This window comes from Cydia pomonella, unplaced genomic scaffold (assembly GCF_033807575.1).
Source record: "Cydia pomonella isolate Wapato2018A unplaced genomic scaffold, ilCydPomo1 PGA_scaffold_206, whole genome shotgun sequence".
In the NCBI taxonomy this organism is placed as follows: Eukaryota; Metazoa; Arthropoda; class Insecta; order Lepidoptera; family Tortricidae; genus Cydia; species Cydia pomonella.
The window spans coordinates 64,861-92,642 of NW_026907846.1; the positions used below are offsets into that span (position 1 = coordinate 64,861).

Consider the following 27,782-nt stretch of genomic DNA (forward strand, 5'->3'; position numbering starts at 1 on the left):
TTATGTTTAACCCACCTTCTATGAGAATAAAAACACATTATAAATTCAAAATTAGAACTCCTGTAGTCTTGAAGGAACTATGTCTATCGCGTGCTCACTTATTTTATAAGCAGCCCGGTCGATAGTGCCGCAGTGCCGGCTACATCACCGCACCGCTCGCACGGTGCCCGTTACCAACGATTTCGAACACCGGCTGATTCGAAATTTGAACGGTGAGTATTTTTTTTTTAATTGTAAATAGTAATGGCTGAAACTGGCCAGTCTTTTTCGTAACGAAAGTGTGCGTGAAACAGTGTTTCTTTAACAAATTAGATTATGTTTTAGGTAAAACGGTTTTTTTTTTTGTTTTGATAATTAATAATCTTTGTATGTTTAGTGATATAGGTGTTGGTATGGTTAGGAAGTTGTTGTAAAAGAGAATTAGAATGAAAGTTAGTTACTAAAGATTACCAAATTATTGCTGGAAAAAGTTTACGTAACGTTTAATTCAATTTGAGCATGAAGGAAAACTTACGTAATTTTAAACAATGAAAGAGACTAGTGAAAAATGTGTTCACACAAGGAAAATAATAGAAGCCTGAATATTAAAAGCCGGCCAAGTGTAAGTTGTACTCGCGCACGAATGGTTCCGTACCATTACGCAAAAAACGGCAAAAATCACGTTTATTGTATGGGAGCCCCCATAAATATCTATTCAATTCTGTTTTCTATTTGTTGTCAAAGCGGCAACAGAAATACTACACTTGTGAAAATTTCAACTGTCTCACTATCACGGTTCATGAGATACAGCCTGGTGACAGACAAACGGACGGACGGACAGTGGAGTCTTAGTAATAGGGTCCCGTTTTACCCTTTGGGTACGGAACCCTAAAAAGCAATATTCGTTTAAAAGCTTGGTGTAAGAAAACAACAATAACATTAGTATGGGTAATTTCACTTGTTTAATATTTATGGATCTTGGAATTAGATTTGACATGTGAGCTTGTAATAAAAATACTAAATTATGATAAAACAATTTATATTCACGAAAACAACACTATCACACATATATACTTTGTATTTTGTCAATAATTAGGTAAGTATTTTAGTATTATTTGAAGTAAATCTTAAATCCTTCAGTACATATTGACACGACACTGAAGTACCCACCCGTATTGGCTCTGCGACATTATGCAAATGACAAATCCTAGAGCTTTCATACCAAGGTTATTTGCAAGCGACACGCGATATACCTATACACATTATGAAGTGCTTCTGAACTGGAGGTCGAGGGTTCAAATCCTAGCTCGAATATTTTATATTTTACTAGTCGCTCTTTTGGAAAATAAAGCGAGGAAACCTGCATTATTCAAATAATAAATTTATTTATTTTCATGGACCCGGGTACGTCCTTAAACTACGTCCAAAAGAGAGGTATGGGCACTGTGAATGTCATCTTGCTTTGTGCGGTAGGGCACAACGCAGCGGATGTCATTCCAGATCTAGAGCAGAGCCCAACTGGGGAAGTACCTCCAACTTACAGAAAACCGCAGCCAAATAACACTAGACCCTACTCATAGTGTTCCTGCCGGTGAGTAAGGTTGCCAGAGCTCAACGAGGCGGGGGGGGGGGGGGTCGTGATAAGGTCGGGGACGCGCATGTACAGAGATTTCTTACCATCAGGCAGGGCGTATGCTTCATTGCCACCGACGTAGTATAAAAAAAAACCATAATAACCAAAAGACATATCAATCAATCAATGTGGAGATGATAGTCATATAACATTTTTGACAATAAAGTCACGGACTTTAATTGCTGAGCCATTTAGGGTTCAAGCTAGTTTGGTTGAACTCTAACGGTAAGAAACGTCCATGTCCATGACTGTACATAATTTCGTATTTGTATACATACTTCGCTCAGTCAGAAAAGAAAATCATCGCTCCTTGTGATTTAGCCTTCTGTAAGTAGACACAATTTATGTATTTGATAGGGTTGATGAGGGGAGGCGCATATATTTAGTTACAAATTTTATTCTCTAGGGAGAGGCAGCTGACTCCCCTTTTTTTTGACGGAATTGGAATGCATTTTCGCATGGTGTGTAGGACTCACGGCTCTTTTCCCCTCTCTTGGCAAGAGAGAGGGGGAATTGAGCCCTTACCACTAAGCCCACTCCGGCGTTTCACCCTCTTTCCCGTCCGTGAGGGCGCACTGGGCTCGATGACATTCCACCACGGATCTGACTCCCCCTGCCACCTCCTGGCGACGTTCATGACCTGATAGACAATCTTCTCTTATGTCAACATCTCTTTTACCTGTCATTTACTTTGTCAGGTCTCATTCCGTTGGGCACCAGCCTCGTGAATCACATGCTCCAGACATCCAGGCAAACATGGCCAGCCCGTTGCCGCTTCAACTCGCTAATCCTTCAAGTAAGTATACACGGAACTCTAACACCTCACGGCTAGAACTACATTAAAGACGATATCTTTATTTACAATCACAATATGCATAATGGTTATATACAGAGGATTACTATAACTAACTTAAATCTAAAATAGGCCCTTGAAGTATTGTACCAAGGATGCTGGCGGCATTTCCTCGTTGCATCGCAATGCTGATAACGTAGTGCGAGGAAACCGCCAGCTCTTCGGTCACCAACATCAAACGAGGCGGTCCGAAGTCCAACAACTGAATCACCGGACCTAGACTGGACGAGTCGGACGGAAGGTTTGAGTCGTCGGACTTCTGACCGTCATCTCCTGAGGATGCCTCGTAGAGAGCAAAAACACGTGTCGAGTTTTGTATTTTCGGTGGTGGGTTGTTATTGTTATATTTATTTGCGTATTTATTTTGCCGTGGGAGGGTGGGAACATTAATTGCATGTAAAAATACGCAAGTAAGTATAACGGGTTAGCACTGATTGACTAGCACGTTATCTTTTCGCGGATAAGCAAAGTAATATTTTTTGTTTTAATTAATATGGATATCCGCAAAGTAACGCCTTATTCTATTAATTATTTATTTCGTTTCAAAGTATTATTAATATTTTCTGTAAATGACCGCTCGATGTCAGATGTATAATCAGTCTTTATATTTTCACTGCTTCAAATCTAAAGAGTGTAAAGTAGATGAAAAATCGTTACATAACTCTAAATTTAAACATTTCAATTTGATTTAAAATTGATATAATAATACTCTTATTGTATTTCAGTTGCACTCATGTAAACGAGTAAAATGGTTCGGATAAGATGCATTATTATTTCATATACTATTAAATCGTCTACGTACTTAATGTGGCCAGTTTGATCTTCATACCAGTTTGGTAGGAACATGGTAATTCCTACTAAAATACGTGGCGCACGTTTCTATGAGTTTGCGAGAATCACCTCAAAACTTTTTTGTCTATTTTTGTTCAGTAGTTCAAAATACCTTTATTTATAGGTACTATCATATTTTATATATAATATTTATTTACAATAACAATATGCATAATAAAACTGCACAAAGAAAACCATAATGATTGAACTATTGTTTAACAATGGCTTTACGAGGTCTGCTCTTCAAAGCCAGCGTGTGGTCAAATAATAACAAAAGGATCAATACAGCAGTCGCAGCATGGTTCCATTTTTATCGCTTGTCACTATGCTCGTCACTTTTGCACTTACATACTTGTTAGAACGTGACAAGCATGGTGACAAATGATAAAGAGCCGACCATCTTAGCCCTACTGGACAGTTACATGTCATGTAAAATACGACGCCGCAAAAAAAGGTTGCCGGGTATCTTTTGTTGTATTGTTTACGTCTAATGACCTTCTCAAGTGGAATTCCGCCATCGCAAATGGAATGGGGTATACTTATACCCCATATATAGGTACTTACCTGTGCCCTATTTATTACGTATTATGGGATATAGCTCAGAAATTAGGTCAGATTCCGCGGTGGTGGAGTGGCATTGTTACAATTACAAGATGCCGGTTCGCATCCGGCCTTCACCTCTGGAGGGCTTATAATTTAAAAACACATTTTTTTATTAGCCTACTTTGGTTTCCCAATGCTGGGCAAAGGCCTCCCCTCGTTTTCTCCACCCGACCCTATCATTGGCATTTTCCCATGTTGGATAGAATGCCTTCAAGTCGTCCCGCCATCTTTCGGTCTGCCTGCGACCCGCCCTGCACCTTCTATGGTATTCCGTGGGTCCCACTGCTGGGCAAAGACTTCCCCTCGATTTCTCCACTCGCCCTGTCATTGGCATTTTCACATCATTTTGGATGTAATGCATCCAAGTCGTCCCGCCAACACCTTTTCGGTCTGCCTGCACCGTATATGGTGTTCCCTGGGATCCACTGCTGGACAATGGCCTCCCCTCGATTTCTGCACTCGACCCTGTCATTGGAATTTTGCCACCATTTTGGATAGAATGCGTTCAAGTCGTCCCGCCGTCTCCTTTTCGGTCTGCCTGCACACGGGGTGCAGGACGGCCTGCACCCCGTCTATGGTGTTCCGTGGGTCCAACTCAGTAACCATTTAGGCCACCTTTCCGGGTGCAAATCAAAATATTTGATAATAATATAATTGGTCCCAAATAAGTAGACTTAAAATCTTCTTCTTTAATTTAAGAGCAGGGCTCTTGTCGGTGCAGCATGATGAAGTTGTCTCCAACTTAGTCAATCCGAAGCCTTTAGTGTCCTGGTCCGACACGGCCCCCACATGTTCCTTTACTTGGCTCATAGAACGTTCTTCTTGGTCTTCCCCTCCCACTCCTTCCATTTATTTTCCCTTCTATGATATTTCTGATGAAGTGGTCGTGTCGCGTGACCGATCAATGTTCCTCTTCTATTTTTAATAATCTGCTTTCCTTCACTCTGCCTTAAAATAGGTGAGTGAAAATCATGAAATTTGAAATCAATGAATCCAAGGCGGTTCTCTTTAAATATTAACATTAGACTAAGTAATCAATCATTGTTTTCATCTATTTCGTTTCGTAACCGCTAACCCCGCTCCATTGTATACTTCTACTCGATTATTCAAAGTGTACTTTAATTATTTACACGTATTTACAAATCTATTTGACGCCCTATTTACATTTCTGAGCACTATATTGAGTAAGCAAGCTTGTTATAATGTCTTTCTATTAAGTAAATCTATTACTTATTTAAATCATGTTATATTAATATGTTTTGGTATTTGCAAAAACGCTGAATTAATAGTAAAAAAAAAAAAATACAAAATGTTTAAAAGATATATGTGATGAAAATCTATTAATAATATATTAAAAGTAAGAAATACCAAAACATCAAAATAATTATGCCATGCATAATAGAAAACAAGTTTAGATGTCCTCAATGAGCTTTACTACAGATCTGATTGTTTTATATACCCTGTACCTATGTATTATATTTAGAGTATAGCCTTTTTGTAACTCTTCCTTTTCAATTGATAGCGTAAGTAGTTTTCAAAATATTGAGTGATCGGATAGATAAACGGATGGATAGAGTCGCAACTTTATTTTGCCTTTTTGGTACGGAATCCAAAAAGGTTCATCCCATGTTGAGTCCAGGAACTGTTAACTCGTATGGGTTACCATAGCAACACACTAATAATATTAGTCTAATACCGGGGCCCGTTTCTCGATTAATATTAGACTAATATTATTAGTCCACGAACTGTCAAGTCGTATGGGTTACCATGGCAACACACTACGGCGCTTCAGAAAGTATGGTATCTATCCAAGAAAGGGTCAGACAAGAAAGTCACCGGTTTATGACTTCCATAAAAACATTCACAATGACATTACATAGTCACAGCAATCAAATGTCTGGGCATAAATGTATATACATGTACAGGTATATTTAGTACCTACGTCCTCGTTGGGACATTTTAATAGTCTGAAAATGGGCCATAATCATAAACTTTTCTTTTAAACAATAGGGTGTAAATATCTTTAGCTTTGAATACATACAAGGTGGCCAAAAAATATATTATGTGCATTCCCGTCGCCAGGGAGGTGTCGGGATTATACTGAGCAATTTTTACTATAGGGCCAACCCCGAAATTGCGAATTTTTTTTACCCTCCCATAGAAATGGACCAGCTAAAATGTATGAAACAGCCAGAAATTTATTTCGCGAATTCTGGGTTGGTCCCATAGTAAAAGTTGCTCAGTATAAGCCAAAAACCTCCCTGGCAACGGGAATGCACATATTTTTGGCTACCGTGTATAATAATTATGATATTACTGAAAAGATTATATAAATTGACACCATTTTAAAGTTATTATTAAAATATATTTTTATTTGATTTAAGGTTATGCATTTATTTACGGCGTCCAGAAGATATGACATTATAATTTTTTTTTTTTTACAATATAACGACTATTTATTTATGTAATTACAATATACAATACAACATAATAATTTTTTTTAGTAAAACCTAAACTAAAATAAAAATTCACCCCTCGGCAAGGTGCCGTAGATGCTGGCAGCATTACCCCGCTGGATTGTAATACTAAATATTGCGCTGTGCGAGGAAGCTGCCAGCCCTACGGTCCCCAGTCGCACCCACAAGCCTTAAGTTATTATTAGATATAACGAATATGACGAAAATATTTATAGCGTATTTTTAACGCGTTTAAGCACCTTTTTCTTTTATATACAAAATTATCAATTTAAAACTTATTAAAGTAATTGAATGGCAAAATTAATTAGATGCTATAATTTCATTCAATTGCAGAATCGTTTGAGCGTAATTTTTATAAGGATGTGATTTTTTTAACGATGTTTATTTAAACGTACGTACAGATGTAGAGAATAATCCTTTCCCATCGTATTTTCACGCAAACGCACGAACGTGTGTTGCTATTTCACTTAGCCTTGATACAAATAGTACTGAGATTAAATGAAGTAACATGACAAATACGAACGATTCCGAGAAAATACGATGGTAAAGGATTATTCACTACATCTGTACGTCCAAATTTGGAAACGTAGTCTGTACCCCTAGTGTAAATTTATTCGATGGCGTGATGTATGCGTTTGCGTTAAGTCTCATTTTGTATGGGATTTTGAGTTTCCAAAACGTTTCGCTTGGCGCGCTGTTTCTAAATCCCATACTAAATAAGACTTAACGCAAACGCGTACGTCACGTTATGAATTCGAATAAATTTACACTAGGGGCTCTGATAACAGACTACGTAATGTTTTCATTGTATTAATATCCTGTTATAATTATGTCGGTCGTTATTTCCCTTAAGAAGGAAGAATAGCTTTTTGAATCCAACGAAATAACGGTTATTTTTCTATGAAATTTCATTTCGGGAGAAAACAGTTTCCACTAACTAAATCTTAATAAATCACTTTGATTTTGATGTCTGTCTGAAGCGATCTTCAGCATAGATATTCTAGGTTCATAGGTTTCGCTTTTTTTGAAACTGTAAATGTTTGACAAAAAAAAACAAATTTTATTAAATATCGGCACGGATAAATTGCCAAAATATATAAATATATATACACGCCCTTATTGCCCATACATTAAGGTAGTGTGTACTTATTTTCGGCACTTTGTCCGTATCCATATTTAATACCTTGACTGTACCTATTAAACTGTTTTAATTCATCATATTATTTTATTATAATGTAGGTAACTGAGGTAGTGAATAGCCGCACTAGATTTAGAAATGTATAACATAAACAAAATTAAAGGAGTTGTTTTAGTAAACAAATTACAAAATTCAACTTTATTTTCACTTAGAAATAAGACTCTAATTACCGCTAATATAGTAAACAGGCTTTTCAACAATCGCTTTTCATTTGTTTTACCGATCGTTCATTCGAGTCACGCGATGTAAAGTTCAGAGATATGTACACAGTTTTCGACCTTACTGTATGGTACTAAGACGGGAGTTGTGGTGATATTTTTGGCGCAATTTAGCCCTTGTTTAACCTACATTTTTAATGAGCGATTAGATTTGTTTTGACCTAAGACTTTTGGTTTGTTGTTGGCTATGTGGCCCATTTTTGTCCGACTTCCTCAGGGGAGTGTTTTAGCATGCAAGCTAAGTATACGAGTATGTTTGGGCAACGAAGGTGGTATTAGGTATGGTACGTTTTTGACAATTGTGCGTCTATCTATATCTTGTGATCAGCGTGTGACCGATTATTTTAGCATTGCTAGGGCTTAGTATCCCTATTTGTTTACGAGTAACCCAAGTAGGGTTACCATAAGTAACCCAAGTAGGGTTACCATAAGTAACCCAAGTAGGGTTACCATAAGTAACCCAAGTAGGGTTACCATAAGTAACCCAAGTAGGGTTACCATAACATAAGGATTTCCCTTGACTTTTGAAATTTTGTCAGGAAATACGGATACGGATTTTGTCGGATACTACGACTGTCCAGAACTAAGCGATCTGTTCACTCGAACAAGAGAACACTACCTTAAACTAGAAACAACAAAACATAAAATAAATATCGGCAAAAACTTTATTGCAAACCGAATAGTAAATGCTTGGAACAAATTATTACCCTCTGAAGCTGGGTAATGCCACGAGACTGTAACGTCAGTTACCAATTCTTTCGTGTGTTCTTACCAGGGATCGGAAACCAGTATTTTTTGTATGGGAACGAAAACGGTATTTTTTCGTTCTTTGTTAATTACTTCATTTCTAATTAGGCAATCTAATAATACGAAGTCGTTATCTGAAAACACAACTGAGTCCTACATTTAGAGTTTAAAATAAACCGAAATATATGGTTATTTCGATGTTTTTGCAAAAAACCGGTTCCGATCCCTGGTTCTTACATTAATTAAGCAAATTTAGCTGTCTGTATATTTGGCATAGCCCAACAGGTAGATATCTGGATACTTAAATTTGCTTAATTAATGTAAGACCACACGAAAGAATTGGTAACTGACGTTACAGTCTCGTGGAATTACCCAGTTGTGAACTCTTGTATAAATCATTTTAAAAACAATTTAACAAACTATCTAAATAGTGAACTCGTGCTAAGTGAATTCTGATTTAGACGTACCCGCATCAGCTGCATGTCTAAAACTGAATAATAATAACAAAAAATTCAGTCTTTTCATATAAAATATAAATAAATTCATTTAATAACCCTTTTTACTCTCTTCTTCTTCTTCTTCGCGTTGTCCCGGCATTTTGCCACGGCTCATGAGAGCCTGAAGTCCGCTTGACAACTAATCCCAAGATTTGGCCATCTGACCTTCCAACCCAGAAGGTAAACTAGGCCTTATTGGAATTAGTCCGGTTTCCTCACGCTGTTTTACCCTATTACATATAAAACAGCTGATTCGAATAGCACAGTAAAATAAATAAATTTGAAAGACCTAGACTGATTAAGACTTTCCAACCATTAATTTATTTTTAATGCCAGCTGTTGCCAACTGAGGGTGTCAACCACCCCCTAGAATTGACTTTATTCGTAGTTAATAATACCACTTTAATCACAGGTTCTAGTGGATGTAAATTAACATGTCGACTAACTTGAAATAGTAACTTCCTATAATAGTACGAGTATTGACCGGAATAACGGTCAGCCTGTAGTGGGGTTATTGGGCTTGAAATAATGGCCTTAAAAGATAATTATCTTTAATAATATATTTATTTTTAATTAGTTTATATTCTGAGGCTGTAAATATACAGGATGAGCAACCCAAAGGTGAATTCGGTAAATGTCGAAAGTTGAGTATTAAAGAGATGGGTAATCTAAAAGAATTGCGGTAGAATGTGGAGTAACGGAAATTGTTATTACTACAGGATTTTGTTATTTATAATCTAATTTGTGCTCTAGAGCGATACTCTTTTTATTACAAGTTCCTCAAAAAGTAACGCTTTACGTATTTGTTTAGCGTGCACAAAGTTTAACTTCTTTATATAGTTTAACTTTTTTATTTTTACTTCCCCATTTTTCGAAGATCTTCCACGCATTCTATCTATCGTTTTTTTGGCTTGCCTTTTGGTCTGTTTTGTTGGGGCTTCTACTAAGTTATTAATGAGGTGTGTAATGTTTAATATAATTATAACAAACTATCCTACACTTGTCACATTGACGTTTTATATATCATTACTTGTTATAATGTAATTATTACTATACGTTGATTTTGTTCTATTATATTTTAATATTAATAGAAATAGAAATAGAATTTGTTTTATTCATAAACACACAAACAGTAATAGACAGACATAAAAGAGAACATAGTGAGAGTAAAGTGTCACGAAATGGCCTCATCTCAGCATGTTGCTGGCGACTTCCAGCGCTGATCTTCCGATGAGACCATCTCATCATTACGTTATACTTTATAAAATGTAAACATTATGTTTTATGTGGGGTCGTATTTCTAACCTAACCTAACCCACTTTTTGCTACATATACGTTTGTGTGGGGTCACAGTTTTAACCTAACCTATTCCAATTTTCTGGGAGCCTTTTATTTCTATTAAGCTCTATATATAATTATATAATGTCACTATTTAGAACAAATATATTTTAGTGTACGTAATAATTATTGCTGTGTATAACCAAAAAACATTATGTATGTATGCATTATTCAAAATGACGGTATATAAAACTATAATATACCTATGAAAAGTAATTATAAAAAAATAAAGTACACCCTTATTAATGGGGCTCAGGCTTTGACAGATGGCACCAGCGTAGGTTTTATCTGTCAATCCTACAAATGCTACCAAATTCTTGGTTTTTTTTTTAATGGCCTAAAACAAAACAAAACAAGGGACAAAAAGCGCCATCCATCAAAACCTTTGCAACTTGCCAATCCAATTTAGTCACCCTTGATTTCAGCATTAGCATGGCTAAGGGATTCCATCCTGTATATTTAAAATACGACAAGCGCTAAGTGATTACTTCTATAAATAAACCCGTACAGGTGCGTCATCGAACTATATTTTATGTACCTATGTAGTTGCTTAAATTTATCATGACGTACTTTGTATAGTGTGTGGGCGTGTAGAAAAATGAGGGTGGAAGGGGAAACAAATTAACCGAAGGCCATATCATCGTTCACACTCTTAAGAGCGGAGTAAGGGGAAATTAGAAAATGAAAAATTGTTTATTTCCTTATTAAGCTTAGTAAATTGCCATCAGTTAGGACTTCCTTTTAAGTGAATGAACTTGTATCAGGATGCCCCGCTCCTCCATAACTAACAATTACTTATTTTAGGAAGTATTGTGTGTGAATTTTTCCTTCACCGAAAAGCAAGTAGGTAGTAAACCTTATCGTGAGGAAACCTGCATACATCCGCGAAGAAATTCAAAGGTGTATTGTGAAGTTCCCAACCCGCATTGGGTAAGCGAGGGGACTATAGCTCAAACCTGTGCCTGAGAGGAGGCCTGTGCCCAGCTGTGGGACACATGTAAGCTGGTTTTTCATAAATAATTTTGTATATTAGCCTACAAACCGTTAGCCAGGCGTTAGCCGTATTTTAGTGTAAAATAGCTAATGATAATTTTAGTCGAGGGCTCTGAAGAGCAACATTTTGAACAGAATCTGCACGTCATCGTGAATGACACGAACTATAAAAGGTGAAAACTCGAGCGATAACCTTACCTTCTTTCGCATAACTTTTTATCGCATAATTTTCCGGCTTTACGCGCATAAACTTTTGTAGTATTTCTTGAGGGCACTTTCAATTAACAATTTTAATTAGGTAAAAGTATCGTGATTTATGGAATGGTGAGTTAAACATCAGTACCCGTAGTGTACATTTATTCGATAGCGAAACGTGACGTACGCGTTTGCGTTAAGTCTCATTTTGTATGGGATTTTGAGTTTCCAAAACGTCCCGCTTGGCGCGCTGTTTCTAAATCTCAGATCCCATGTTCAGAGGCCCTAGTCAGTCAGTAGTCAGGGATTTAGAAACAGCGCACCAAGCGGGACGTTTCGGAAACTCAAAATCCCATACAAAATGAGACTTAACGCAAACGCGTACATCACGTTTCGCTATCGAATAAATTTACACTAGGGGCACAGAATGGAAATTATTAAAAAATAGAATGGCCTAATGCAGAAACGTATAATTTTCTGCAAACTTTTGAGAACAACAACGGCCAACTTTCAGAGAATGAGATATTAAAAATAATTAGGAGTGTACATAACAATTCGGATATGAATCATTGGTGGTATTTAGGGAGTATAAACAATTCTGCGAATTATAAAATAATAACAACATTGAATTGAAACGGTTAGGAAAGACTGAAATAACTTAATATTATGACTGCGTTGTGATGTATGTGGGAAATAAATGCTTGTATCCAATTACTGGCCCAGTAACGACTGGTAATCTATTAAATAACATGTCTACGTAAATAGCTTAAAGCAAGGAAGCTTTCAGCAATTTCAGGCCTTGTTATTAGCTATTACCATAGACAAAACAACTATAACATTGTGCGTAGCCAACGTGCTAATCGTTTCACGCTCCGTAGCGAATAAAACGCTACTATCACTGTCGCACTAATATGGGAGAGTGATAGAGAGAGATGATTACGCTACGGAGCGTTAACGATTGACTTATTGATTAAGCACCTAGATTTACACAGACTAAGCACAGCATAGCACCTGGATGCTAGCTTGGACCCTTCGAGTCAGTTCAAAGGCGGTACGAATCGTCGACGATCCCAAACTCACATAGGGCATACCCTATGTTTGACTTTTATAGATGCCAACAAACTGTTATGCAGTTTGGCGAAATTTTGATTGTTGTTCATGTATGTGTTTTTTTAGAACAATATAATAGAATAGAATATCATTTATTTCAATATAAGTACACAGTTATACAATACATATAGAGAAAGAAAGAGAAAAAATGACTTATAACTAACTTGTACACTGTATATAATTATACTGAAAAAGGTGAACACTCAGCATAATGCCAGGTCCTACTGAAGTAGTACGCTGACGCTGGTCTTCCGTGGACACCTTTAGGGAGCGTAGTTGCGCGCACCTACCAACTACAGTTAAGTTACTGAGATAACTATAATAATTACGACAGTAAACAACAAAGCGGCAATGAAGCAGTTGACATCATATGTTAGCATGACTATCATGGTCCAGAAAATATATATATATATATGTACCTAAAATAATAATATAAATAATTTTATAAACAATAAATAAAATAAAATATTTTTTTTTGATTATTGTAAAAATGAAGAGCATAATAGTATTTTACATAATCGTCATATAATAGAGAGCTTTTTAGTCGAGTACCACGACGTGTTTAGGCAACGATGCTTGCTGAGTGGCCTACGTGAGGTACGAGATTGGAAAGCTTGATTATATCACTATTGTATGCACTAATTTTTCTACGAGTCATCAAAAATATTTTTCTAATTATAAAATATAAATAAATTATGGAAAGTGGTAAGCATCTAAGTAGACAAAGACATAATTGCGAGCGAGCCCCCGCCCGCGCGGCACGTGATTGGTAATTTTTTTTTTATCGTATCGAAATAAATTTTACAGTACATATGGTGCTACTTTACCGCACTAGTGCGAAAATTAGCATATTACGTTCCTATGTCGAGCATTTAAAGGTTAAATAATAAAGTTAATTCGCAACTCGTGTCGATTTAACTCCCTTCGGTCGTGTTTTAATTTATCGCCACTCGTTTCGAATTTCCTGTTTTTCGCACTTGTATCGTAATGTACTATTATAGTTGAGTTGGGAGCCCATACATGAAAAGTACGCAATTATAGTTTGGTATACGAAATCTTAATTCAACGTCATTACAGTCAACGAGTAGAAAAAAACAGTTTTCATACTTACCTAATAATTTTTTAATGCTCCTAACTCTGATAATAATTACAAAATCGAAAAAATCAAAGGGGTAATCAAATCTGTGGTCGATATACAACAAATTGTATCATAATATTTTCAATACCGTAAAACTACACAACTATAGTCCAATACTGCAACTATGGTCCACAAGTTCGAAAGGAAATTAAGTATCTATACCAATGTTTCTTGTGGTTTACTCCTAGTTTTACCTTCCATTTATAAATATACTTTGCCTTAGAACTACAAAAATATAGTAAAATACACACGAACGAGAAAAATTTAGTTTATTTGTGGACCATAGTTGGGAGCTTTGGACTATAGTTGGGTGGTTTTACGGTAATGTTAATATCCAGAAAATGAGGACTAAGTTTGTATGAAAAGGTGATTTCCCACGGGTCCTCCACGACAACAACACACACAACGACAACAAGACGAAAGCGTCTTAAAACGGTGTTTCCACACTAACATAATATGTGTGTATCTTAGTCATAAATAAATAATAATAAATAAATATATTTTTATAACGTATTTCGTTGGCATCTGCATGTTATCTCGATAGATTTTTACTTTCTGATTGACGTTTATCAATAAGCAATTGTCATCTTGGCTAAGCTAAGGTATGATTAACATCGGTAACTCCTTCATAAAATTAACCGGTTTGTAATATAGTTACAGCTTTTTTGTTATTTAAATAATTCTGAATTCTCGTCTACTTAATAAAAATAAATCCTAAAACAAGAATTTAATAGTACCTATACAAAATACAAAATACAAAATAGTTTATTTGGTGTAACTTATAATACACATAACATAAAGGGCTGGAATCTCCCATTAAGTATAACAATACTTGTGTCGGGAGACGGGAGAGTCAGGCTCTACAAATACTTAAATTAAAATATATATATATATATATATATATAAACAAAAACCCGACTGTACACTAAAAAAGAGGAAAACAAGCCCCACAAGAATATTGTTGTTGATGGTAAGTATCAAGACGAATCCAACAATACCTCATACATCAAAATCCATCACGCCGTTTAGGCTACAGGAGGCCACAAAGAAATAGACATACATACATACACTCGAAAAACATTACCCTCCTCCCTTTGGCAGTCGGGTAAATACTTACTTACCTAATATTTTCACCTCGAAGAACCTATCCTGTATGCATCTAGTCATAATATATCCGGCACAGAGAACAACATTGAATCAAACATCTTCATCGCTTATGATTTGTATGGGCTTGAATGACTATTGTGCCGTTCGTTTTCCCTACTTTTGAATAACATCGATTGACCGTAATCCCTAATAGACTAGGGAAAGCAACTTCAAATATATACACATTTCAGTACCTTATTCCTTTGTAATAAGGATCAAACGTAACGGTGGCGAATGGACAATAATGTCAACATAACAACTTGATAAAGGAAAACGACCTAGAAACGTACAGGTCGATAGGCTTAGACCGCTACATAGGGCGTCTAGAGTGAAGTGGCAACTTAAATTGCTATATCAACACTGTTAGGTATGGTTCATTAAAACGTGACTTGAGAGTACTTATTACTAGAATCCATAGTTACAATAATAAAGAGATGAAATGGGGGAGCAGTCATATGACCGAGTATATTCATTCATTCTTTTAAAATTATGGCTTTAGTCCAGTGGGACTATTTCACCAGTATCAAGGTAGGAGCTTTACATACGACTAAATTTGTACGGTTAGTACAAGACAATGTACGGTGATTTTATCAGCTCTTGTAAAGCGATAGCTGGACTTTACAAGTAGCACGTGGACTACCGGGCGTTGACTCCAAAATGGTGGTTTCAAGATTTATTCTTCATTCACTGCACACCACATTAGTTTACTTTATAATAAGCTATCGATATCTTATACCTTTAAACGAGCAATTCTTGTATATATATATATTTCTGTGATCTCGGAAACGGCTCTAACGATTTCGCTGAAATTTGGTAAATGGGGGTTTTTGGGGGTATACAATCGATCTAGATTAGTCTTATGTTTGGGAAAACGCGTGTTTTCGAGTTTTTATGCGTTTTTCTTACGACGCAGAATATGGTCGCTAATTTCGTGTTCCCGGCCACTGTCCGTCTGGTCCAGAGGGTTAAGACGCGGACTGCTAGAAACTAGTGTTACGGGTTCAAATCTCGCCCGGTGACTAACTTTTGTTTTTTTTTATATGTTCAAGTTTATATATTTTTTTTAATTTTTTATTGTTTTAGACAAGTTTAATTTAGTAAAAAAATTTATTTAAGATTATCACCTATACACCACCATATTACAATAAATAGTTATTATAACCGAGCAATGCTCGGTCGCCCAGGTACTTACACTTTAATGAGCGAAAGCGAAAAACAAAGGACTTAATCACGAGGCGTGACTAAGAAGATGGCGCTAAAACCAGAAGTCGAACAAGACTGTTCGTGTCATCCACGGTGACGCGCAGATTAGTCAATTCTAACCCGTAATGACATAAAAATATGAGTCAAGACATGCGTTTTCGTGAATGACACAATGTATAGTAATATAGTGGCGATTTCTTTCATGTGATTGTTCCGATGTAGTTTGTCACATGAGTCACATCTAGTCTAAGCAGAGTTCAGGTATAATCTCGTTATCATAAGTCCGGAACTAGGAACTGTTACATAACAGCTAAAGCCTGCCTAGCAACACATTATTACAACATATTACGTACGTAACGTAGTCGTAATTATATGTGTATTTTCATCACACTTGCTCGAAAAAGTTCTTATTTTAGCCTTACTATAGCCTATTTTGTTCCCGCTGGAGTTATTGTGGTGTGGTGGATTGTGAAAAAAAAAAGCTATAACTCCCTAGGGAGCTATTGCTTTTTTTTATCGTGTCACTTATTCATACAAACCAAGTAGCATAAATGAGTTTTACTTTTAAAATACTGACTTTTATCATTTAATATTTTTGTTTATGTTTAAAATTAAATAATTTGATTTATTTAACAGCAATTAAAATATTTTTACATAATTTTCAATCGTGGCTGAATGGCTAATAGGTCCGTGCCCTCGATGCTAACCTGTCAAGAAATTACAAAATGGCGGACGAATGTAGTTTAGTTATTTAAGTAAAATTTAGTTTTTCCCTCGTAAGTGTGATGAAAAACATTGTGTGTGACTCCGGAGGTAAGAATATTTCAAACTCGCACTCGAAAATTACCACCCTCGTATCCAAGGTTTCACTTACCCCCCTCGTTGCACAATGTACTATTTATTGTTTATGTGAAAAAACCGTAGTTAAGAATTATTTTGCTTAAAAGTTAGCTTTTTCTTCGCAAGTGTAATGAAAAACATTGTGTGTAACTCCGGGGGTAAGAATATTGCAAACTTGAGTCTTATAATGCACTCCAGCCTGCGGCTGTCGTGCATCTAAACATTCGTTTGCAAAATATAACTTACCCCTCTCGTTGCACAATGTACTATAACAACACTGAGTTATGTACTATAATATGGTCCCGTTATAATTATACCTTTAAAAACACGTGTGAAACGAATAATATGTTTCTCTCATACATCCCATTCATAGTCAACTTTTGTCTCAAATACAAAGGTTAAACTTGACACATTAACTAATTTGGTATCACATTGACATAACAAATGATGTTACAGTTAGCTGTCAGAAAGTGACGTTAAGATAAAGAGTGAAAAGTGTATACCATATTATTGAAATATTTGTGGTCTATACACAATTTAGCGCATGAAACACGACAGAAAAACTTAGGTACATCTTTTGTTCTTCAAATAGAAAAACATATGTATTGTAATATACAAAATTAACAGATATAACCGGGCTAATATAACCAGTGCGGCGACACTCCTCCTTTCGGCTTGTCTCGGTTCTGTTCGGCTTAGCATTCCTCCGGGCAATTATTAGGGTTGACACAACTTGACGTCCCTATACGAACAAATAAGAATCAAAGTTCGTAAAATTTCGAGTAACTATTTTTGTCACTCTAATTACGCCTAAATTAGAGTAAAAGCACAGAATAAATAATAGTACTACCGTATAGAAATTACCTTTCTTACATAACTTGAGGTTTGACAGACAGTAGTGTTTGATGATGTCCCGGTTCCATTATCGATATTTTATCGCACACTGTCTTGGGTGCCACAGATCAGTGAGATCAGTAGGAAGTTGTTTGCTTCTCTGGGGTCACTTCCCTCGCTTCGTGGCTTCTTGCCGATCGCTACCAGAATTGCGCTTGCTCAATCTCTTCTCCCTATATTGGATTATGCCGATATTTGCTATCTTGATCTTACAGAGGAGCAGCTAAATAAACTTGAGCGCCTTCAAAACTTTCGGCTTCCTATTCGTCATCGCCGTAACTCTTATATTCTTGTACTTCTTTATAATTTTCTTTTCAACCCCTCTACCCCTCTATATCTTAAAGAGCGTTTCAACAATCTTTCCTCAGTCCGCTGTGCGGAGAAGCATCTCCTTGCTCCACCACCTTTATCATCAAAATGTTATAACAACTCTTTTACTTTTCGTGCTGTTCGGTTGTGGAATGCTTTGCCATTAGAAATTAGACGTGCAAAATCCCTTCCCGTTTTCAAAAATCTTTTGAAAACTCATTACCTTTCGCTGCCTTAAATTGCCTTTATTTATGATTGTATAATATATATATGTATGTATGTATATATTTATGTATTTATTTTATTAGTACGAGTATGTAGTAGGTATGTATTCTATTGTTTGCGTCTTTATTTTGTTGAGTTATATGTATATCGGCACTACCCGTTCAATGTTGTAAATTCATAGTTTCCTGCTACCCAAAGGTTGCCTGAAAGAGATCGCTTCTTAGCGATAAGACCGCCTGTTGTTACCTAACTTTTAAGTGTTTTTTTCATTTCCTATCTATAACTATTTAACTGTATGGTGCACAATAAAGAATATTTACTTACTTACTTTGACAGCGATTCAGGGACGAATTATGCGTCCCATTCTAATGCATGGCACTATCCTTTTCGGCTATTTAGGGGTGTCAAGATTGAAGTCATTACAACAGTCGAACATTACAGAAGGTCTTGTTTTGACTCGTGTAACTTGTGAAAAGTTTTAACTAGGGCTATCATTTTGAAGTCAACTTTTAGCTGATATCCTGTACTATCATTTAACAATAAAAAAGTACAGGTCAACGACCTTGTTTTCAAAAAAAAAAGATGTAAAAAAGTAAACTTTTTGAAGACAATTTTTATCTTTGTTATTAATTCTCAAGTAATTGTGGAAGATTCTCTGTAACATTTATGCTTGAAATGTATGCCCTAGTTCATAAGCTATCGAATGTATATTAATTATTAAATGTGCGATAGGTAAATGGACATATAATGATACATTAACCAAGTTCAGTCGTGTTTGGCGCCATAAAACTTTGAAGGGGTGCATTTTAAAAATGGTTGAGTAAAAAAATAGATATGGGGGGTGATTCGTCGATAAAATTCATCGTACTATACGTGGCCATACGACTCCACTATACGTGCACAAACACATTGTATAATGTATATTACGATGCCACGGTTAATGTTGTAATGAATTGTGAAAGATATATTATGACATACTTGCAGATTTTTTATCTATTTTGAATTTTGAATTTTATATGTTAAGATGTACCTATATTTAAAATTGTAAGCAAAGATATATTTTCAATTTCAACCTACACGCTGTATGCCGCTCGAGTAAATCCTCGAATAAACTTTTTCCTTCTAACCTCAAATGTAACTGGCCACATAAATTTAACGTCAATCCAATTTGAAGAAGAAAACTCAAATCTATTGACGAATAACATGAATGTAGTCAAAGAGCATATACTCGTAATCACTACGTTCAATGTAGTATAATTACAATAATAATTAACGGTTGCTAGATTTATTAATATAAATATAGTTTCCTTGTGTTTTTCAGGTGAAGGGATCAAAATGAGTTACCTTGAAAAGGTGGACCGGTACCTGGATTCTCTGAAAGTTGGAAAAAGTGAGTATTCGGCGTTTTGTCAATATAATCCATTAACTTTAAACATTAGCGTTTGCGTCAAATCCGGTAGTTCTGCAAAAAATTATGAACTTTAGAAGATCTTATCTCGGAAACTATTATTATATGGGTCCCCGAAAACGGCCGCTGGCACGGAGCGACAAGGGGACAACATTGCGTGAGCGGCTCAGGGTGTGGAGAGGTGTGCGCCGCTTTCTTATGCAAATTTCACTTAATTATTAGATCTACAGAAACAATTCTAGTCTTGTAGGAAATTTAGTCTACTTTAAAAACTACCTGAGAAGGTAGGTAGGTAGGTAGTCGCCCAAATCTAAAAAAAAAACGAAATTTTCGCAGTGTTTTCGTTTATTGACAAAGTTGTGTTCGGCGCTCGAGGTCATAAACTTGGATTATTCATTGAGCCAACATCATAAATAAGTCAGCAAAAAATCAGAACTACCGGATTTGACGCGTACTTTAAGGATAACTTTTTAATGTCAATGTGGAGCATATACATTTTTTTGTTGAGAAAAGAACTCTCGTATGTGTACAGCCAGTCAAGAAAATGGTTTACCACTTTTCGACTCTATTTGTCAAGTAATAGAGTAGAAAATTGGTAAACCACTTGGCTGACTGTACTTATACGTTCTTCGCTCAGACACAGTCAAAAAAGAACAATCTCTTTTTTTTTATACTACGTCGGTGGCAAACAAGCATACGGCCCGCCTGATGATTTGTAAGTGTCGTGTCATATTTGTCGTGACTTAATTTTCAAGTGTTAAAAAAAATACGTTAAAATCGCTTACCTTCTTTTTAATGCTAAATAACGATCACAGAACAAAGCCTCGGACAGACAGGCAGACGGACATGGCGAAACTATAAGCGTTCCTAGTTGAATACGGAACCCAAAAAAACGAACTATAGGGATACAGTGGAATGGAAGATTTTTCTAAAATTTGTTTTATGGCCTCGTAAGGCCCAAGGTCCTACCTATAGGACTTATTCAGTTCGATGAAATTTAAATCATATTCAATTAGGACAGAGTTGCATTTGTTTTGTTTCGTGCAATTTTCAAACAAAATAAAATATACTGTATTCCGTGCACTATAGGTTCAAATTCCAGTGGCAAATTTTGGATTTTTCATTTCTATGGCTGGGCCTTAAGAGGATAGTATGGATGACGTTATATTTTATTCCAGGTGCCCTAGTTGACTCATGGTTCATGATGTCGAGTCCGATCCCGATCATCTGCGTGGTGATCGCGTACCTGATCTTCGTGCGCGTGGGCCCCAGTCTGATGAAGAATAGGCCTCCACTCAGGATCACGAAACTCATCACGTATTATAACGCAACGCAGGTGTTGCTGTCTGTGATGATGGTTTATAAGGTACTTTCTTGTACTAATTATAGAAGTTAACGGATTACCTTTGAAACTAGACAGGATCTAGTAAATTTATTATGTGATATATATGTCGGCGGCTGATTGTAAGATCAGACAGATTGTGAAATTTCTAGGCATATCGTGAAACTTAACAAACTGTTACCTGAGTCGACGTTCCCATTTCTGGATAGTTTGCCCTTCGGGCATCTGAAGCAACCTAGGCAAAGCTAGGGTTTAATGTGACTATCGTCAAAACATTACACAGGAACATTATGATCTGCCTGATCAGATCTTACGATAAGCCGCCGTGCACCAAGTCAAGTCAAGTCAAGTCAAAATATTCTTTATTCAAATAGGCCTAGCAACAAGCACTTTTAAATTGTAAAATTTTACAAATATCATCTTAATCTAAATATAAGAGCAATTTATTGATGCAGTTATTATTATTCTCAAAAAAAACATTGAATTATTATAGATATGGTGAACTTAATAATAAGAATTTCACAAAAAGATCGTCAAACATCAAAATCGACCGTTGAGATCCTTCAAAATCTATGATATGACCTTGCTCAGTTGCCATCAGTATATAGGAGAGGCCAAGGCGCTCACAAATATCTCAACACGCGTTTATGATCAAGGTGTTAGACTGCTTGTTCAGGTATTTTTGAGCACCTCGGCCGTTCCGATATATCTGATGGCGACTATACATATAGTTCGTTTTTTTTTAGCATTATAAATAGGTAAATTGAAAAACGCTTATAAAAATCACAGTAACTATTAGTTATTTAAGCAAAAGAATGTAAAAAATCGTCTATGATTTATAATTGTTAGATATTTGCTGTAACTTATTTTTCAAAAGTGATTTTTAATAAAAAGTCACGTCAAGATCGCTTACCTTCTTTCTAATGCAAAAAAAAAGTGTTAAAAATATTGAAATAACTTACTACTACTACAAGACCTTAATCCTAATAAGCCTCAGTTAAACTAATATAACTTAATAGTACATTACGATACAAGTGCGAAAAATAGGAAATTCGAAACGAGTGGCGATAAATTAAAACACGACCGAAGGGAGTGTTTTAAATCGACACGAGTTGTGAATTACCTATTCGCACATGTATCGTACAACGTTTTACAGTACATATGGCCCTTTAAATGTTGGACACAGTAACGTAATATGCTAATTTTCGCACTAGTGCGGTAAAGTAGCACCATATGTACTGTAAAATATTATATTACACTCGCGTGTTTTTACAATTTATTTGAACATAAAATATTTCGTTACGTACACCAAGAACTATTTATAAATACATTAATGTCTAATCAACTTACGGGGAAATGAGCTGATTAAATATTTGTTTCTTTCCAGGCTCTGAATTTGAACATATTTCGAGATGGTGTGCTCTATGCGGGGTGCAGATATCCCTCGAATACTCAAAACAAGCAGGTACATTTAGTACAAAATTATTATTTTCTATAGTTACTGAAAGAAAGTAACGAGCTACATTGATCGTAAAAGTGCAATTGCTAAATAATTTTGTAAGGCGCAAGTTGTTTTTTTTTCCTTTCGGATTGAGAAACTTGCCTACAAATCTGGTCCATTATGACACTATCGAAATCTTATATAAGTAATATACAGGGTGACCTTAGCCATTGAACAAACCCTGAAATCCCACGTAGGGTTACTTCTCAGGAATGCTCTGACGTTAATATTTTATTAATTAGACCAAAAGATAAAAAAATATTTTTTTCGAACAAAAGTTATTTGCAGGGGTCGGACAAAAAGTGCGGATGACGTAAAAATGACGTAATCTTGCACACAGGATGATGTTTGAGTTTGTATTTAAACTTCCGTGTGACATGTAGTAACAAAGTAGTATTAATGAAGTAACAAAATAATCGTAAATAAATCCATGGAATTAATAATACAGGTGGTAGGGTGATGTAGTGAATAAAATAAATTTCACGAAACTTGTTACCATAAGGTATAATTATTTGAAATTAGTTAGAACAAGTCTGTGGGATTGCCACAATATTCGAGTAAAGATGACATTTTAGAGCGTTTTCTTATACATTAGTAAATATAAATTTTAGCTAAATATAATCGTGAAGATACAATAGCTAAACAATAACGAAGTCAATTTATTGTTCATCTGATTGACAATGTGTCAGTCAAAAACGTACTTACTCATTTCAAGTGGCGATATCGTTTAATAAAGAGGTTGATAAATGATAAGTGATAATTGTTTATGAAAATCAAAAATACTATTTGAAATCACCTATAAGTGGTTTGACGTCATCCGCACTTTTTGTCCGACCCCTGGTTATTTGCAATAATCGACAACAAAAAGAAACACACTGTGTTAATCTTTGGCAGTGTTTTTGATAATTTGTTCAAAATATTTGATAATGATGACATTTTTCAAAAGTCAGAAGCTTATTAGTGTCATAAATAAAAAAGATAATCAAAAAGGTTGAAGAAGGTTCCATACTATTCTTTGAGGATATTACCTTAGGAGCTACTAACACAGTATACAGCCTGCTCCAAAGTAAAAATTGGTAATTTGTTAATTTCTTCGAAACCGCTATACCGGCTGTTATGATACTTTGTACACTGGTTCTAAATACCCTAATGCATATGTATTTTTCGGCTTTTCCCAATAGCTAGGGACACACTGTATGTTGAAACTATAAAATATATCTACCTATTCGAGATCATTTTCATAAAGAGTGAGCTTAGATTTATGATTTATCTATGTCCTTAGACTTAGGAATATTTTTCTATTAAACTCTATGCAGTTGGTAAACTTCCAAGTAGGTATAGAATCACATGCAGGTTATGCCTGTAAATGCGTATATTTTTTTGCACTTAATTACGTGTCTTGGTACCTATTTATTCATCTGTAACGCTTTATTGATTTTTTATTTGTTTTACAGCTTTTGGAGCTAGGATGGTGGTACTTCTTCGCCAAGTTCACTGAACTCCTCGACACTGTGTTCTTCGTGCTACGAAAAAAGAATAAACAGGTATTCATTAGAGATAGTATTAAATGTTACTTCAGGATATTAGTCTTACTTCTAGAAATAGCTCTGAAAAAGGAAAACGTCTGAGAAATTAGGATACTAATTTTTGGATCTAATCTGTTGATATCTTATGACTGAATTATGAATGAAGCAGGAGTTACTTTGAGGAAATCCACGATAAATTTATTTTCCCTAATAGTAAATAAATTTCTCGATTTCTCAATCTCACGACCGAGTTTAAAAAATACACTGTCACAAAAACTGGCATTCAGAAAACTCAACAGAATAGCGGTCGTTAGCAGTGCAGCTGTTGTAAATGGTTCTCAAGGTAAGTTCTGATGCTAAAGTAAAGAAATCATATACATAATATAAATGTCTTACTTCGGGCTAGTTCAGATCGTAGTTTTCAATTTATTGCATAAGTTATGCAAAACGTTGCAAACACCTATCCTTAGAATAGAGCAAACATTTTATTACTTTTATTTGTTTCACGTTGACACGCGTTATATTGTAAATTAAAACATATGTACATTATTGACTAATTATTTTCTTCTCAGGTGACCTTCCTCCACGTATACCACCACGGCATCATGGCTCTCTACTCCTGGAGTTACCTCAAGTTCGCCGCCGGCGGCCAAGGGACCATCCTCGCCCTCCTAAACTCTGCCGTCCATATCGTCATGTACTCCTACTATCTTCTCTCTGGACTGGGGCCTCAGTTCCAGAAGTATTTGTGGTGGAAGAAATATGTCACTACTTTGCAGTTGGTAAGATTTTAATAGTTTTGATTCTAAATAATACTACACACTGGCGCTAGCAGACTTCGCTCAAGGGACCAAGGGAGTCAAAGGACCAAGGATGAGCTAACGCTCTTAAACTTTTGCCTTTCACTTTATCATGTATGCATTCCTATTATCAAAGAGAATTCGAAATAGAGGTTTTATTGTCAAAGAAAACTCTGTAGCCACATAAATTTGATGGCGCCACTTTTAGATATTTTATAAATTTAACACATATCAGTGAAAGAATAAGGATCAAAGTCAAATGGTGTTCTAAAAGTTTTAATCATGTGTCGAAAAGATGGCAGTACATTTACTGTAGCTACAAAATTTTCTTTGAAAATCCATCTCGATTTCAAATTATCAATGGACCAAGGGTTGCAAAGGACCAAGGATGGGCTGCCGCTCTTGAATTTTGCCTTTCACGTTGTCATGTACTCATTCCTAATATCTCCACACTGAACTGGGGCCTGGCCTGGCCTGGATGAAATACGAGTACGTCACTACGTTGCAGCTGATACGATACATTTTTAACTAATTTTGAGAGACCAGGGGTTGGTGGTCAAGGAACCATCCTTGCCCTGCTCAACTATACTGCCCACGCTGTCATGTACCTACTGCCTTCTGTCGGAGCTATGGCTTCAGTTCTTAAAGTATTTGTGGTGAAAGAAATATGTTACTACGTTGCAGCTGGTAAAATTTTGACAGTTACGATAGACTGCCTTGACTTAACAGTGCAAGATATGCTTTGCATTTCATAGATCATTGTCTGATAATTGTGTGTTATTTTCCAGGTACAATTCGTGATTATGCTCGCGTACTGCATATGGACTCACTTCTCCCCAAGATGTCAGTACGCGGTAGGCTTCACTTACTTCATATCGGCCAACGTCACCATTTTCCTGTGTCTGTTCCTTAATTTCTATTCCAAAAGCTACAAGAAGAAGAAAAGCGTAGAAAAGGAGATACAGAATGAATTCGAGAAACAAAGAAACGGGACCAAACAAAATGGAGTTGAAGCGAATGGAATCACAGGGGGAAAGAACAAAGGGGGGTGCACAAATGATTGTAAGGATATTTCCAATGTAGAAGAAGTTCCTTGCGCAGTTGATAAAGCCTGTGGGGATTACATAAAGAAAGGCAAGGTGTTCCTTACTAGACGTACAGCCAAAGCGTGTGGAGAACTAGATTACGAAAGCATAAAGAAATGATTCTTATGGTTGAACAATATGGTTAGTTCCGGGTTTTTTGAGACTGAATTTTGTGATGGCGAAGATAAACGAAATAATTTAGGAGCGATTGATAAGTAAATATGGAAAAATTGTTTTAGTATTAAGGACGTATGAAATAGAGCTTAAAACTGACTTTATTTTTAATTAAATTAGTGTCAATTCTGTCACTGAAAATATGTTGATTGTGCTACTAAATTTTATTGATGAAAAGATGTTTCAGCATATCGTAGTTAAAGTGCAGAACATTTTTATGCTGTTGAATTATTGAACGTAACAGTGAGACGATACGCTTTAAGATTTAAATTATATTAATATTAAAATGCCAACCGCACAATTTTAAATAATGTAGATGCTAAGAATTTTATTGTTGAAATTATAGCTTTACGCTGTTATTGTTTAGCGAATAGCATTTCAGTTTAACATTGCAGATTACTGAGTGTCATACACATTTTATTGTATGATTAACTCGTTCGCGTTCCTGTAGACATTGCAAAGCTAAGCTAATTTTAACGCTGCACTCTTACAGACGGAATAATTTTTTTCAGCGCTTGAGACCCAAAGGGAACATTAAAGTCTTTTTTCTTCAATTTAGGCATATTATAATGCACTTATGATTGTGAAACGATCGCCGGTTCTAACCTTAGAACACAGCCCCGAGAAGATAACGGCGCAAGAATCTCAGTGGGAAATATAAAAACGTGATATGAATATACCCGGGACGTTAACGTTCGTTGTTTCGTCCACAGAAGAGAACTTATTCTGTAATGTGTTTGACCCCTATAGAAGAGGACAAAGTTTCTGCATCATGTGAAACTAATATACTTATAAATCGATTAAAAGAGGTATAAACATAAAGCAAATTAAAAACATTTTATGTTAAATAGCAATAACTGAAAAATATTCAAACTTACCTGGTAGCTTTTTTAGTACGAAAAGTACTTACTACGTTGGCTCAGCGACCCAAAATGAGACTTGGCCTCCGACACAAGACAGCGCCACTTTTCTCGGTCCTGTACGACTTCTCGCTAATTGTTGACTTGAAGTTCGCGCAGATCCGCCTCCACCATGTTGCTTCAGCGATACCTGGGGCGTCTGATAGGACATCCTCCTGCTAGGCAACCCAGGTTCTTTTCACCTTCCGATCTCCATCCAATCTCTTAAGGTGGCCTCATAAGTTGTTAGTGTCCAAGCATCTAAGCAGACGCACCAAGATCCGAATCTCTAAGACCGTGATTCGCCCAATCCTAACCTACGGATGCGAAGCATTGTATGAAAAGTACAGTTCGAAAATTACTTGAACTGTATGTAACTGCAAACACTAACTTAATTAGTTATTAAAAAGTGGCTCGCAGAGTCAAAAGTAAGAATAGAGGTATTATAATATGCGGTTCCGGTGAACCGGTTAGCGCAATACTGTACTTAAGATAAGTTAGTTATTATGACCAAGATTAAATTATCTAAGAATCTTGCCACTGTGGCGTGTACTTTTAGTTTCTTGCCAAAATAAATGTTCTGTACAAATTTTGGAATTTTCCTGTTTATTTGTAATTGT

At 35.9% G+C, this 27,782-nt stretch overlaps 1 protein-coding gene across 1 annotated transcript; it reads left to right on the forward strand.

Moving 5' to 3' along the window:
• LOC133533825 (elongation of very long chain fatty acids protein 7-like) lies at positions 1-27,751 on the forward strand. The gene is made up of 8 exons (XM_061872880.1): positions 1-212; positions 2,311-2,408; positions 19,749-19,817; positions 21,014-21,201; positions 22,565-22,642; positions 24,133-24,222; positions 24,777-24,986; positions 25,793-27,751. Exons 2-8 carry the CDS (start codon positions 2,369-2,371, stop codon positions 26,207-26,209), a joined length of 1,092 nt encoding a protein of 363 aa, XP_061728864.1. The 5' UTR covers positions 1-212; positions 2,311-2,368; the 3' UTR covers positions 26,210-27,751.
• Positions 27,752-27,782: the final 31 nt, after the last annotated feature.